At 37.5% G+C, this 14,985-nt stretch overlaps 2 protein-coding genes across 4 annotated transcripts; one reads left to right on the forward strand and one right to left on the reverse strand.

Annotated features, from left to right (window-relative positions):
* Positions 1–14: 14 nt before the first annotated feature.
* Positions 15–11,764, reverse strand: LOC117649756 (sodium leak channel non-selective protein). 3 transcript variants are annotated; one of them, XM_034392800.1, is made up of 30 exons: positions 11,416–11,764; positions 11,085–11,270; positions 10,773–10,996; positions 10,559–10,687; positions 10,326–10,471; positions 9,994–10,241; positions 9,690–9,914; positions 9,430–9,597; positions 9,160–9,351; positions 8,948–9,085; positions 8,628–8,834; positions 8,349–8,545; positions 8,142–8,264; positions 6,279–6,437; positions 6,013–6,192; positions 5,668–5,920; positions 5,411–5,578; positions 5,117–5,325; positions 4,840–4,960; positions 4,226–4,359; positions 3,984–4,149; positions 3,706–3,900; positions 3,395–3,612; positions 3,080–3,303; positions 2,838–2,974; positions 2,607–2,743; positions 2,365–2,521; positions 2,156–2,284; positions 1,906–2,074; positions 15–1,820 (listed from the first exon to the last, which is right to left on the reverse strand). In XM_034392800.1, the coding sequence occupies exons 1-30, from the start codon at positions 11,515–11,517 to the stop codon at positions 1,651–1,653; spliced, it is 5,211 nt and encodes a 1,736-aa protein (XP_034248691.1). In that variant the 5' UTR covers positions 11,518–11,764; the 3' UTR covers positions 15–1,650. The 3 variants fall into 3 exon arrangements, with proteins under 3 accessions (XP_034248691.1, XP_034248684.1, XP_034248700.1); XM_034392793.1 differs by having other exon boundaries at positions 6,279–6,464; XM_034392809.1 differs by having other exon boundaries at positions 1,651–1,820; positions 6,279–6,452; positions 11,416–11,534.
* A 184-nt stretch (positions 11,765–11,948) lies between these two features.
* Positions 11,949–14,810, forward strand: LOC117654069 (ATPase H(+)-transporting accessory protein 2). The gene is made up of 8 exons (XM_034400223.1): positions 11,949–12,103; positions 12,309–12,439; positions 12,537–12,782; positions 12,870–13,004; positions 13,113–13,295; positions 13,388–13,462; positions 13,557–13,659; positions 13,737–14,810. The coding sequence occupies exons 1-8, from the start codon at positions 12,064–12,066 to the stop codon at positions 13,814–13,816; spliced, it is 993 nt and encodes a 330-aa protein (XP_034256114.1). The 5' UTR covers positions 11,949–12,063; the 3' UTR covers positions 13,817–14,810.
* Positions 14,811–14,985: the final 175 nt, after the last annotated feature.

The raw sequence follows: 14,985 nt of genomic DNA on the forward strand, positions 1-14,985 counted from the left end.
GAATGACAGAACAATTTTCAGACTTCTCAAACAATTTAATTATGAACATTGAGGGTATACATACCTTGTATGAGTCTCACTACAATCCACAAAGTGAGATAAATTCACTCATTTATCCACAAATAGAATATTTCCAAGAATAACAAAGAGGAAATAAGTAACAACATTAAGTAATAGAAAAATGGTTTCCTGGCTCAAAACTTTCAATTTTTCTATTTCCATGCAGACCCACAAAGCAATACATCGTCAAGTTCAAAATTCCCTGATTTCGCATAATCAGAAGTATGCTAAATTTGCAGAAACAAGTAACAAAACAAAACTAATGTCTAATTGTTCTTAGACCAAACATCATTAAATGCTTTCCTCTGTAACAATTTTGAAGACTCCAGAAGTAATTGAAATCACACTATTAAGAGGTTTAAATAACATTTACCATCTGGGTAGCTCAAAATTTAAACAAGCTTCTGAATGCCGCAGCCAAAAGACATTTATATTCTGAAGAGCTGCTTTTATAAATAAACAAACAAAACACAACAAAAAATTAAAGGTAAGTGCTGAGGGCTTGAATCTCTAGCAACCACCCAGGCCATCTACATGCAACACGCATGCAACAATGAAGCACGGTTTACAGCAACCATTAGTCACTTCACATTTCTAATCACGATGTTAACTAGAAAATAATAAAGTTCAGTCAATTCCTTCTAATCTACAAACTACAAGGAGAACCGAAGGCTTAATTCACTTTACGGCAGGATTCTGCCTCAGCCCCTAAAATGAGCACTCAGGAGTACCTGCCCCTGTTGACACACACACCCACTCTCTTACATACAGAAAAGAAAATATACAGTCCTCAAAAACCTTAACAGAAAAGAAATAATTTATTGTTCACTCATACCCAACTCATGGGCAAAACCTTGACATGGCACAGGAACAAACTCTTTGTAAAACTTTATAAAATATAGAAAACGGAATCACAATAAATGTGGAGTTTCCAAGAAACTCTGAACACATTTTAGAGCAAGTGGCAAGAAGAAGATTTGAATTCTACTCATGCCACTTTTACCTGGACTCACTAGGTACTAGACTACCTGTCTTTTTATGGGGAAACTATGATTGAAGGGGATGCACTACAAATCACAAAACTAAATAAAAATAAAATAACAATAAATAAAAATACAAACACCACCTTTCTTACTAAACAGATGATTTGCTCTTGACATGTGCTTCAAAAGAAAACAATAATAATACAGTTTTCTGATATTTGTCAAATAGTAAAGAAATACCTTTCCAATAACAAGAAATTGAAACTTGGAGGAAAAATTGAACAAGATTCTAATTAATATATAAATGTTCCCTTCCAACCATTTTATTTTGGCAGCTTTAGTACAGGGTTTGCATTTTTATTTGTTTATAATTTAAAAACTTCAAGTCTGTCAGAAAGTATCTTCCAGCACAAAAAGAACCTAACATTCAAGAATTTATTAGTATTAAGGAGTTGGATAGTCATTCTCCAAATCTGCTACTTTTGTCCACAGCAGTTTATGTAAGCTCAGAATATTGGTCTTTTCATAAAATTAGCCATCAACACTGGTCATACATAACAAGAAATGTCAACAAATTAGAAATGCATGAGGAATCTCTTCCTTCTCGTTAAAGTTCATCCTCACTGGAATGGTTACTATAAGTAAGTTGTTCATGCCACCAATCATGCACCTCATTTGTCATTGAGGAAACCTTGAGTAAAGTTGCAGTATCCTTCTGCCATTTAATAGGTTCTGTACTCTCAGTAACATGTGGCAAACTGGTATTTTTAGCTGACCCTGAAATCAAACATGTATAATGCATTGAAATGTCAAATCTGGAAAGAAACCATTAAGGAATCAGATAAGTATTACAATATCTCACCTTGTGTTCTATTATTTCGTTTCTTGCTGCGCTGACTTTCTTTATCCGAACGAACTGCTGGATCTGACAAAGTTGGAGCAAGATATTTACGCCCACTTCCGCTTCCAACACTGTCTGACCTTGGCAAGTTCACAGATTTCTTACTACGATGACGAGTTCCTTCAAACTCCTAGAAAACATTAAAACAGGAAAATTAGAGATGTATATGATACTTCAAAATAATTTAGCCTCACTGCAATGGACAACCTACTTTATGCTCGGTCTCACTGTCACGGTCTAGACTACTCTCCTTGCTCTTGTCTTCTGTGATGTGATGATCGGGCATTGGCAATACCTCATTGGTCGCTCGTAAACCATCAATCAAGCTACTTTGCTGTTTCTAAAAAGAAATAAAAAAGAGTAAATATGTCAGGTAATCAGGATAATAAGAGCCCACACTTATTTTTGCTATTCCCTTACATTGGATGCTCTTATTTTCTTCAAGCAGCCTTCCAACCAAGTTCTAATAGTTTGCTTTGCTACTTCCTCTTCTATTATATATTCAAACTCCTCTCTGGCAAGGAGTTCTTCTAACTGCAAAGCCTTACGGATATCCACTGAACGGTACGACAGCATGCTGTAGATAAGACGTTCAATTAAAAAACTGTATGAGTGACACAAACACAATTTATGAAGGCGGACATAGAAAAACATGCACTCACTTTAGGACGTCATGGAAAGTTACATCCTCTCCGTTATGCAATCGCTCCAGCTCATAACACATGTGTTTAAAAAGAAGGCGATCCTTCTGAGGGTCCACTTCCAAACGCCCTTTTAACAATCTCAAAATAAATTTCACCTGCGAATTTAAGAAAAATGAAGTTAGAAAAAGATATGTGCAGGCCAATTTGAAATTATGATTTAATAAAAAAGCGAACAAAATTGTGTCTAACCCGTTTAACTGGAATCACTCCTCGCTGATGAATGTCAACAACATTCCACGTATTTTGGAAATTGCGAATGTCTGCATATGATAAAAGAGCATCTTCTTCGTTGGAGTAAAACAATGAAAAGTTCTCCATGATGATAGCTGAAAAAGGAAAGATGTTAAGTTAATTAGAAGGAGATAAATTTATTAAAATTGAATCATTATTTAAGGAATTACACCATTTAGACGTCAAGAGGCGTTACTTACCCACTAGCAGATTTAAAACAATGTATGTAATAATCACATAAAAGGAACAAAAGTAAATAAGAGAGGCCTTGAAGTTTCCACAATCTGTTTCCCAGTAATTATCTGAAGGAGTACAATAAGGTGGGCTGACCATGCAATCATGCATGATTTTATTCCAATCCTCTCCAGTAACAATACGGAATAACATGGCAACACCAGTGGCAGGAGATTCAAAGTTAGCTCGTCTAAAAAGAGGGAAATAAATTTGTCATGAATTATATAGGACACTGTTGGTGAAATGCTACATGATTATGATATGGTAAATGAGATACAAACCTGCCTATTCCCTCACCATACTTCACAGTTCCAAACAAAATTGTCCCAGCCAAAGCATAGAAAAATACTAAAAGGAACATGCCAAAAATAATAAAGAATGATTTGCAAACTGAAACACCAACAGTAAGCATCAACATTTTCAAAGTTGCATGTTTTCCCGTGATGGTGAAGAAGCGTAGAATTACAACCATGTAGCCAACTGTGTAGGCCAAATCATTCTGGGAGAAAAACAGACAGCAATAGTTTACTCACACAACAGTCTCAAATAATTACAGTATCTAAATCTTTAAATGCATTTTTCATACACAAACCTGCATTGAGAAGTAAATCATAATCCAGATTACTCCAAGAACAGAAACAAGGAGATCATAGCGATTTCTTCGTGACTGCCAATAGCCCCGTGGGGTAAAGGCAATGTTTTTCATAATTACTTCTACTAGGAATATGCAAGTGAGACCAGCACTCACAGTAGCCAAATAATCTGTTGCTGGATTAGTTTCACGCCACTAGGAAAAGAGAACATAAGTCAAGTGAACTCATTTCAAAGTACAGAAGAGTAAAAAAGAATCGATTGTTATAGGAAACCAACCGAAACACAGAGAAGGCTGCTATTAATTATGACAGTCATTGCTATTAATCTCTTAAAGGAGAGAGCCTGAGTTATATCATAAATAAAGGCTCTGAATTTACGTCCATCAGGTCGTGGAGGTAAGTGAAGGGGCTGAGCAATTTTCAATCGCTTTTTCAGATCACACCTAGAAATTGAGAAACCAAAAACTGTAGATTGAGGAAAATTCCTGCTGTATTTTTCACATAGTGCACTTAACTTACCATCGTCTCTGGTCTACAGTCAGAAGAGCTGTGCCCTTATTCTCAGAATAATTAGCAATGACAACACCGACAAATAGGGTCAAACCAATCATACATCCCAAGAATATATAAATATGGATGTAAATTGCATAGACCTGAAAAATAAGTGACTAGATTTAATACTTAAGCTCTATATACAATTTGAAGACATACAATGCGCTACTTATGGAATGTACCATGCATTAAAATGTGCACCAAACTTAAAAGTAATAAGAGAGTTTATAAGTTTCCTCAAGCTAGGCTGAGGAAGAACTTGACTTTGAGACTGACAAAGCATTGTCAACAATACCAACGCCCTAATGACAGAACTCAACTCAATAATATGACTTGCATACTTCTTTTGCAATAAAATTCATATGTTCTACAAATTAATAGCAGAAATTAAGAGAGAAACAATGTCTACAAAACCCAAAGGGTCCTATTTTTTTTTTAATTAAAAAAGAAAACAAAGCATCACATGCTTTATATTTTGAGCTTCTATAAAAATAAGACAAGATTCATTTATGTCCTTTACACACAGCCATTGTAGCTACACAGGCTATACATGCTTGCTACAACAGAAGTGTAGGACTTACTGGACCCAACTGTTTGATCAGTACATCACGTACATCCAGCCACCCTTTGAACGACAAAACTTCAAATAATGCCAACAAGGCATCACCTATGTTGTCAAAGTTGAACCGCCGAGGATTGGCCCTAATAACACCATAATGAAAATCCTATTTATTGTTACAGGTTCATAGAAACAACAAGGCAAATGATGTTTTTGCTTCAAGCAAGATTGGCTTGAACTTTGAAGAAGGTTATTACAAGATGAAATAGAATTTATCACTTATCTAAAGACAGACTTACCAAACACGAGGAACCAACATGGAAGGATAGCTTTCATTTTCCCCAGGATGCAACCTCATTTTTGAGACAAAAACTCTTCTCATGAAAACACCAATGCAATCTTCCCTTCGTACAATTGTAGGGTCATTACATCTTGCAAGACGTCCTCCAAACATCTGAACACCATAACTTGCAAAAACAAACATGAGGACAATGAGAAGAGTTGATACCTGGAGAGGAGAAAATTAACAATTACAGCAAATTACGTGCTAAACTGAAAGTGTTTTTAGAGGCTGCAAAATTTAGCAAGCATACCAAAAGAATTTCTTTAAAACCTCTACACAGCTCATCAACAACTTTTCTCATGTGCGGCACCAAGATAAAAATTCGTAAGGGCCGAACACAGCGTAGAATCATGAGCAACTGTGCACCAGAAGCAGGTGGAACATTTTGGGGCATCCAGCAGAGAAATGATAAGCTAACCTGAAACAATATTACAAATTAAATACTGTCCTAGGAAACTTGTTTTGTACTTCTTTACATGGAATAGGAAGTAAATTATGAGTACAAACCACATAGATGAACATTTCAAGAATAGAAGCAACATCTTTCATGTAAGCTTTGGGAGTGAAGAAGAGACCATCAGCTAAGATCTTCAAAGCAAGTTCAACACTCATCCCAAACACAAAACAGTATTCAGTAACTTGAAGAGCTGGTGAATCCATGATTCGATACTTTGGCGTTTCAAACATCATTGACAGGCATGACAAGGTAGTTACACAAATCATAACCCAGTCTAAGTAGGTGACCAAACCAAGAAAATTGCTGTAAAACAAAATCAAATCATCAAATCTTTTTACTTCTTGTTTCTTAAAAGAAAAAATTAATTTTAGCTCAGAGTGGCTCACGGTACTTACTGAAGTCTCTTATACTGTACTTTCCGTTCCTTTCCTGTTAAAGGATCTTTTAATCGAGCATCGTAACGTGCATACACAGCTCGCTGACAAATTCTACGGAAAGTGCTTTCCCTAGGTACGGCAAATAAAGGAGTGTCGAAGAATGGATGGTTTTCTCGCAGGTCATCTTCTCGCTGAGTTCTGAAAATAAGAGGCAATCCAGTTATGTCTTTTTTATTTTTTTAAATGTAATCCACACTGTAAGATAAATAAAGGCAAGTATTTACCTTCGCATTTCTGCCTGCTGTCGCTTTGCCTGCAGCAGCTTGATGTCCAAATCGTGAGGTCTCGCTCTCGTTGCACTGACTCGGTTCATTGCGCCGATGTCGCCGTTCTCCATCAGATGCTCGTAGGTCTGCTTCAGCTTGATCGATCCACTGCGAACGCTGCGACGAATAGACCTGGATCGCATGCTGCATATCATTGACAACTCTTTGCACCCTGTCTGCAATGGTGTACATGCCCAGGACCTCTTATGCTCCAGAAGTCAGATACCGGGACTCAACCATTACTTTATATGTCTTAGACATCATGGCCAAGAGCTAAAGGGTTGCTAGGATAGGGATCACACTAAGTTGTTGCACATAAAGTAAATTAAATGAGAAACCGGTAGTCTGATCACTGTTACAGAAGAGGTAAATTATTTAAGTTTATTTATCTTATGTTTAAAAGTTATAGAGACTGATGTTTCAGTCTTTTATGTTTTCTTTCATTTAGCTTTAGATATAATGTTTGGTGCAACGTCACAGAACAAGTCACATGACCACACAAAACATGTTAACCATAATGCTAGTTAGAAGTAAGATTTTATGATATTAAATGAATTATTTAGCAAAAGAGAACTGAGTTATTTAATAAAATGATGTATGAATTATTTAAGCCATTTTAATTGTGGGCTGTACACCATTTCCAGAAACTATTCACTATTCTAATAACAACCAACCATCTATGAAACAGCTAAAGTGCTGGATGTAGCAATTGCATACATGAAGCATAGGCTCAGTGCCCTACACACTTGATGATGGAATCTGGTTCTGATTGAAGCAGTTAATCAATCAGTTAACATTCATGCTTGTGGTTAAATGTGCATAGAATTATCTATTATTAATTTCAAATTTAGACAAGGCAGCAGATTATTTAAAATTCAAATTTTCATGCTTAAGGACTGGTAGTTGGGTGTACATGCAACTGTAAAATTGATTTGAAAAGTATTTACATAATGAGAGCCAAAATTCTTTACATTTACGCATAAATCAATGGGTTTACACATTTGGTTTACACACTCCAGATCTACCTTTCGAACAAACCAACAGCTACCCCAACGAATTATAAAGCTCACATCCACTTACAATGTAATTACATTGGAGAGAGGGAGGGAGGGGGAAGAGTACATAGCTGGCAGAGATGAATCTGGTTTTCCAAAAGCCCCGGTGGGTTTAACTAAAGCATTTAGGTTCTTATCTAAGTAAAAGTAATGGTTTCCAAAGATACATGCTTTTACAGGCAATTTATGCATTAGGTAGTTACCTCTTTCACCAGAGAAGTGACTCTATCTAACTGCTTAATTATTTTAAAAGAAGTTTGAGTACTTGTCCATCTTTGAAGTCAGTAATTTATACCATCTACTAAGCGCTAATAGGTACAATTAACCACCTTCTTATTTTCTTCAGATTACTATTAAGATGATCTACTAAAGATTTATTAATTTTAAAAGCTCAAAAAATAAAATGAGTGAAAAATATAATTCACTGTACGGAAGTACACACTTTAAAACTTTGCAACATATGTGCAATATGTGCACAAGGGTAAGACAATAAAGCATTGCAAATATTCATAAATTCATTGTGCTATAGTAAGGCAGAAAAACCTCAAAATAATAAAGCTTGTTTTAACCTCCTAATGGCATTATTTCTTTGAAGGAGCTAGATACCAGTAATGAGATTTGCTAAGTTAAAATGAAGAATCGTTATGAGTTTCTACTTTATGATATATTGCAAATGCAAGTAGATAAGAATTATGTGGACCTCAAAATTATCGGACAGAGATGGAAAGAACATTATGACCATCACTTCACTGAGAGAAAAACTCACTTTTTCTGATCGATTCGAAGCTGTTTGGCACTGCTGATTGTGCCTTGAGGGTTGAGAGGCCCCTTGCCTGGCACAGCAATAACTGCTGAATCTCCCAGCATGAGTCGTTGGTTGTTTGAATCACTGTCAAAAGGCAAAAATGATGTTAAGGATGATACCATGGGTGAAAATTCAGAAATGTTACTCTTCACTAAAACCACAACTCACTTGATGATATAGGTAATAGCAGCCTTGCGAAGATCTGCACTGACACTCCGGACTTTCAGGGTTGTGGTGAGAAGATGCACAGGCTTTTGTTTCCGATACACAACTTTGGAGTCAAATGCCTCACTGACTCGTTTCATCCCTTCTATCTCATCATCCTCCACTTCCGTCACAAAGTGGCGCATAAAACTCTCTCGAACCTGTTCATCAGAGGGTACAATAAAATAAAACATCCAGAAAATATTAAAATTGTTGAAATAAACTCAATATTGAGCATTGCACCTTTGGCAAAATGAAGTCGGAAGGAAGTTTATGAAGACAAGCCATCTTAGGACTATCCGGAAATTTCTCAAAAATTCTGAGTCGGAAGGGGAGAGTTTCTTTGATTTCGGCACTTTGTTCTCGAAATTTGAGCTGCTTTAGTTTCTTTATATCTTCATCCAATTCTAAATTGTCAAGAATGACAGCGACGAACAAGCTGAGCACAATCTGGAAGCAGTGGCAAAATGCAATTAAAAGGTTCATTATCATTTACATGTCCAAGGCAAGCTTAAACTTATTTGTGAAAAAAAAATAACAGTGCCCATGAAAAATATACTAACCAAAGTCACAAACAAGTGATATAAAATGAAATAAACGGCAACAAGAGGAGCCAGGGTTTCTCTGGTTCGCAACATTGTCTCATCCATAACTTCAACCCATGCTTCTTGGGTGAGAATTTGGAACATAGACATAAAGGCCTGTAATATGACCATATTGGCATCAATAATTCAAGAATCCAAGCTGTCACACCTTGACTGTTGTATGGTCTTACCTCAGGAAAGCTTTCAAATTTAGTAAAATCACAAAGAAAGCAGAATAGTTGCATGGATATTGATGAAGAAATAATCAACAGGCACATGGTAAAGATAATGAGACTTCCTAGTTTTTTACCAGGACCAAAGACTTTATACACAAAGTCTTCAAGCATGGGAGATGCTGTGATCAAGCGGACAATCCGGAATACCTACACAAAGAAACACAACTATTAGCACCATTAAAGGTAAGTTAGATGCGAAATTAAAATGTGAAAACAAAATGTTACCTGAAAGTATGCAAGTCCTGAGAGATATAAATATGGAATTATGTGCAGAGTTGAGCCTATGGCTAGTAATAGTTCAAACTTGTGAATTGATTGCTTGAAATACGTTCGAAATCCAAGGCACCATATTTTAAATAATGATTCCAAATTCAAAAATATAGTAAAGCAGAGCTAGAAAGGAAATAGTTCATGGATAAATAAATCAATGTTTTAAAAAATACAAAATTACTTTCTAACAGAAGATTTATTTTTAAATGCCATACCTCAATGTAATAGTAATGTTCATAGAAGTCCTCTCTTGGGCGCTCATCATGTTTAAAGTTCATAGTAGCCATACAAACACCATTGCTCAGTATGACCATCATAGTTATCATTCTGAACCAAGCGGATCGCAAGACACGCTGACATATTTCTGGAGCAAGTCTTCCTTTCTTGTGATCATCAAGTGTTACCAATTTCCAGCCACCAGAATCATCACCCATCAATATCTAGGAAAGAAAATCGGTTGAGATAAAAACGATATACAATTCAACAAACAAAAACCAAATAGGGAAGAAAATACTATACCTGTGAAGCAGTTTTGTTCGTAATGTGGCCTCGAACCCCCCACATCTGCTGGAACTGTACTCTTATTTCATTGAAAGTTTCAGTAATTACGGCAATGAAAACATTTTTCACCAGCCAAGCCAAAAAGAAGATCATTGTGGAGAAGTAGAAGGCAGCTCTCCAACTTGGCAGAGAATCCCATGCCCGAAACATGATGAAAACCCAACCTTCTTGTGAGGCTGCTTGGTACACCGTAAAGATACTCGTGGCTGAGACATAAGGTAGATCAATATTAGTTCAATGTCAAGACTATAAGAAACAATATTTTTGGAGGCAAATAGACTGAGACATACCAAATTCATCAAACCCATTGAACCCCATGGTGTAACGTGAAAGCTCCAGTTTCATGCATTTCATTCCAGTGGGACATTGATACCCTGAGTCAGGGTCAGTCGAACAGAATGTGTCAGGTATGGCCAAACTGTTAATTGTGATGTGCCTAGAGAAAGGAGAAATAAAGCATTTGTGAAAGAAAGGTCAGTAGAAGAAATGTGAGATTAACATCATAGATGTAAATCTATAATACCTTGGTTCTGTTTCATTCAATACACAGTGGTTTTTCAATTCTCCAAAGAACTGTACTCCTAGCAAGCCATAAAGCGACATGAAGAATAAGAAAAACAGTGTTACATTGTAAATTTGCTGGCTGGATCGTCTGTAAAATAAAAGCATGATACAGAGTGTGAGTAGACAAATTAATTTCAAATTCCCACAAGTAATGAAAACCTTAGATCACTTACTTGAAAATTTGATTTATCCTAGACTTTGGCATTGAAAACTTGAGGAAGACACGTATGAAGCGTATCATTATAAGTGGTCTAGGCGCTCTCAAAATAGAAAGATAACTAAAACGGGGTACAATGCCAAGCATTTCAAAAGTGTGCAGGATGACTGACATCCACAAGAAGAAAACCATGCTTGCATCAAATTGACACCAATGATCCTTCAAGTATGGACTGTCCCCCTGAAAACGAAAATGGATACGTCAGCATAAACCAAACACCAATAAAAATTTGAAAAAATTGAGAATTTTGTAACACAACACCACTTGCCTTTAGGATGCCACGAATATGCATTTTAGCCACCATTTCAGCAGTGTACAGAAATGATACTACTAGATCAGTAATGAAGGTGACATACTGAAGAGGTGGGTGCCGTTCAAAGGTTTTGGGAGTATTGAGGCTGACAGAGATGAGGCTCAGCAAGGCACAGGCCCGCATCAAGCGCCTCACCCAGATCTGCAACAAGAGACAGGGATCAATTGCTGTCCATCTTTCAAGAATTTGAGACTTTAGCGCAGATATCAAACAGAGACAGGAGCTGAGCTCAATGGAGGTCCCCATAACCTCTTGACGGCGAGAGGAGAGGCAGGGGCATACGTACCTTGTTGACCCATTCTATATCCGCACTTTCGTTGAGGCATTCATCGGGACCGTAGTCCGCGAGTAGCTGCTCTCCTTTCAGACTTTGCTTTCGCCCCAACATCGTTATGAGCAAACCTCGGGCGTTCCGTTACTCCTCTTAAAAATTCGATACTAACAACAGTGCGAGCGACCCTCTCCCCAGCTCTTTTTGGTGACAGCAGTGAAACACCATTTTAAAAACTATTCCCTCGCCATGTTGAACGAAGATACTGTCCATTTCAAAAATGTTAAAATCATCTTGGTTTGAAGAACCACTTTCCAGTACAGAGTTGACAGAAACTAGCAGACGAAACCAACACGAACCACTACTTTTGTTCTTCTTTCCAATGCCAACTTTATCAACCAATCGGAAAATAAGGCCTAATCAACGAAATAAAAACTCAGACCATACAAAGAGAATGAACGAATTTACGCACTTCGATCGATAAATAAATCAGTGCGCTGCTTAAGTAAATTTAGCTGGTGCAAAAGTCATTGAAGAGAACCGGTTGGTACGCCTGAATGTCATTGCAGACGACAGAAAAAGTAAGAATCTGGGAAGCCGTGGTCCCGTGCACTGGCAGTCAAGTCATATGACAGACCCAGTTCCTTCATATTGTCATTAAATATGTTGTTCAAAACGTTAGTTGCAGCTCTCTGCATCGCTGGTAAGTCTTATATCCGATTTAACGTCTTTTCTCTGTGAGATCCGAACATTCTTGATGCGCGTAAAAGCCACAATTTCTACGCCACAATGTTATCTTAACATCGATGTTGTTTCTAACCAAACTTCAATCTAAACCCTACAAGTCTCGTTTCAATCGAATGTTGTTTTCTCGGACTCGTCAAGTTAATGTTCATGTTTTCTTGTAGCTGTTGCAGCGGAGGGCGAACTGCAAGTACTTCATTCTACCGATTCTCTTCATTTTCATGGCCACGAACGCCTCTCTCAGGACACCTTGAAAGAGGTTCTCTCAGCTTCCTTAGGTTTTACTATTGAAAAGGTAGGTTCCGGCCATTGATGGTTTGTGGGTGTGTTTGTGTTTCAGTAAACATCGTTCCCACAGTAACATGTTGTATTTCTTATTTTGGTGATTTCAGAGCAGTGAATGGAAAGGCCTCCGCATCCTGGACCCTTTCAAGTACAGTGAGGCTGTTGCTGTGCTTGTCGTAGATGGTGTGAAATCCTTGGATTCTAAGCTGCCACACACTCATCGCTACCCCCTCACTACAACAGAGCATGAAGAGGACACTTGGCAGTCTTTGCGATCACGTATTGATGCCAGGTTCCCCCATAAAGTTCACAACAATACTGTTTACCGAGTAGATCTCCAGGACGTTGTGCTGGTGAGATAAGACAGTCAATCCTCCATCAGTTTTCCTGTGTTCTCTTATAAACAATTTATATCTACCTTCATCCTTTGTCTGGCATAGGGAGAGAAGTCACCTTTATTAGATGGTGTCCGAATTGCTCAAGACTCCCAGCAATACGAATTCCTTGATGCTGAGATTGAAGAAGATGCCCAGTTGATGAAGGAAGTTCAAGTCCTCAGAGCTTTAGCTCACAAGGTATTAATGATAGTCACATGAAACAGTTTATGGGCAACCCTGTTAATCTCTTGTACAGCCTTTTCATTCTTGTCCACCATTAAAATTTTTGTTTTGGTTGCTCAACAGATTGAGACTCTTGGTAATGCTCATGATGGTCTCCCCGACCTCTATTGGATTGTTTTGCGTGGACTGCATGCTGTGTCTGACCGCCACGGGGCTGATTCGCCCACGACTCTTGAAGCCAAGCAACTTGTATCAGACGCTGCAAATGTTCTAAGCCAAGCTTTCACTAGTGTCTATGATGGACGTGTAAGTACTCACATCTTGTTCTTCTGTTCAGTGCTTGCATTGGTTTTTGTAATTAGATTCTAAATCTATTGCAACTTTTTTCTTCAAACCAGGTGGTTTTTGCTACTGTGGCTACTGATTCAAGTCACACTCGCCGTGCCCGTAGCCTTCTTCAAGATAGCACTGCTGTAAGTGTTGAGATTTCACTATTCATTTACAATATATTTATCTTGTTTTCATTTTTCTGGTATATTGTAGAGAAATGTTAATTTATCATTGCAGACTGTTGATGCTCCGGATGCATACAGTGAGGACTTCCCAGTGATTTTCAACATCATTCTCTGGTTCTCGATTGTGTTGGTCTTTGCACTCATTGCTATCTCAGGTAAATTTGCTTGTACAATGCTTAGTAATAGTTTTCCATTCCAACTATTATTCACTAATTCTATTTTTGTTTGCCAGTTGCCATTGCTGACATGGACCCAGGCCGTGATTCTATTATCTACCGCATGACAAGCACAAGAATGAAGAAAGACAACTAGAAACTTTTTTTCTCATTGAACTTTTGATTGATGTGTTTCCTAAAGAAGCTCTGATTTCATGTGCTTGGTACTTCGATTTTATTTTTATCCTTGCAGTATTGTGTGTGGATGTTATCAGTAATTCAGTTTTGCATCTATTTCTTCACAAAGTTTGAAAACAGGACTGTGTGCCTGTTGCAATGTTTCTTTCATTTTCAATTTTTTTTTGTCCCCCGCCCCCCCTATTGTATCTTGTATTTGAATTATAATTTTACTTAAATATTTAAAAAGCTGTTGATGTGTATGGAAGGCTTTTCAGGGCATTTACACCAGTAGTAAATGAGATTCCCAGTTACATGCTCCAATTCCATTTCTTTTAACTAGACATTTTTTCTGCATTTTTAAGCATTCCGTTAAATATTTTCTTTTATCACCTTGTTGATGTACAGTGTAGAGTATGATTTAAGTCTGTGTATGTATGCATGTGAAAATTATTGTACATAAATTTAGTCAGGTGTTAAAATCATTTTGTGCTAGTTATTATGTTAAATTTTTAAATGTAAATCAATCTGACGTGTTTCTTCCACCTTAATGTTGTCTGAAACTCTTTGCCAAGGTGTTAGTTACATATGAGGACCAGTGTGGGCTCTCCTTTATTGGTTCTGTTAATGACTTACACTATTCATGTTGTGTTGATTTGAAGTTAGGACACTCTTTTTTATGGTTGTTCCTTCAGGTTGCTTCTAACATGGCCATATCATGGAGGACAAGATACATAATCTTTCTGTGAATTTAAATTCACTGCCTTGTTATATAAAATGAAAACCATTTAATTAAGAAAACAGCATGAGTACTTACTGCTTCAGTGTTAAGAGCAGGCTGTGCCTGTGTTTAAATAGCCACAACCTAGGTTAATAGTAGAGTCACATCTTAGGAAATTTGGCTTTTGAGTGGTGAAAAATATGCGGATGTATAACGAGAAGTGGCGAATAAAGAAGGACGAACGAATTCAAAATGTGGCTTTGTACTTTCCTTGTTTTTTAGAGCTCCAAACCGCGTAGGGTAGTATGTTCTCTCTGAACCAGGAAGCTATTGGCTGCTGCGGGCTGCGAGGGGGAGGGGCGGGGGCGTGGGGGAGCAAGGGGGGGTCTGGCTTGGCTTCCTCCGAGACAAAATTAAACTCGGGGCGT

This window comes from Thrips palmi, unplaced genomic scaffold (assembly GCF_012932325.1).
Source record: "Thrips palmi isolate BJ-2018 unplaced genomic scaffold, TpBJ-2018v1 HiC_scaffold_10, whole genome shotgun sequence".
Taxonomy (NCBI): domain Eukaryota; kingdom Metazoa; phylum Arthropoda; class Insecta; order Thysanoptera; family Thripidae; genus Thrips; species Thrips palmi.

Coding starts and splice junctions, on each gene's coding strand:
- LOC117649756 (XM_034392793.1), bottom strand. CDS start 11,517: ATGTTGGGGCGAAAGCAAAGTCTGAAAGGAGAGCAGCTACTCGCGGAC. Junction 10,997..11,084: donor ATATTCGTGGCATCCTAAAG/GCAAGTGGTGTT, acceptor TTTCGTTTTCAG/GGGGACAGTCCATACTTGAA. Junction 5,921..6,012: donor GTACAGTATAAGAGACTTCA/GTAAGTACCGTG, acceptor TTTGTTTTACAG/CAATTTTCTTGGTTTGGTCA.
- LOC117654069 (XM_034400223.1), top strand. CDS start 12,064: ATGTTGTTCAAAACGTTAGTTGCAGCTCTCTGCATCGCTG. Junction 13,296..13,387: donor CTAGTGTCTATGATGGACGT/GTAAGTACTCAC, acceptor TCTTCAAACCAG/GTGGTTTTTGCTACTGTGGC. Junction 13,463..13,556: donor TTCTTCAAGATAGCACTGCT/GTAAGTGTTGAG, acceptor TTATCATTGCAG/ACTGTTGATGCTCCGGATGC.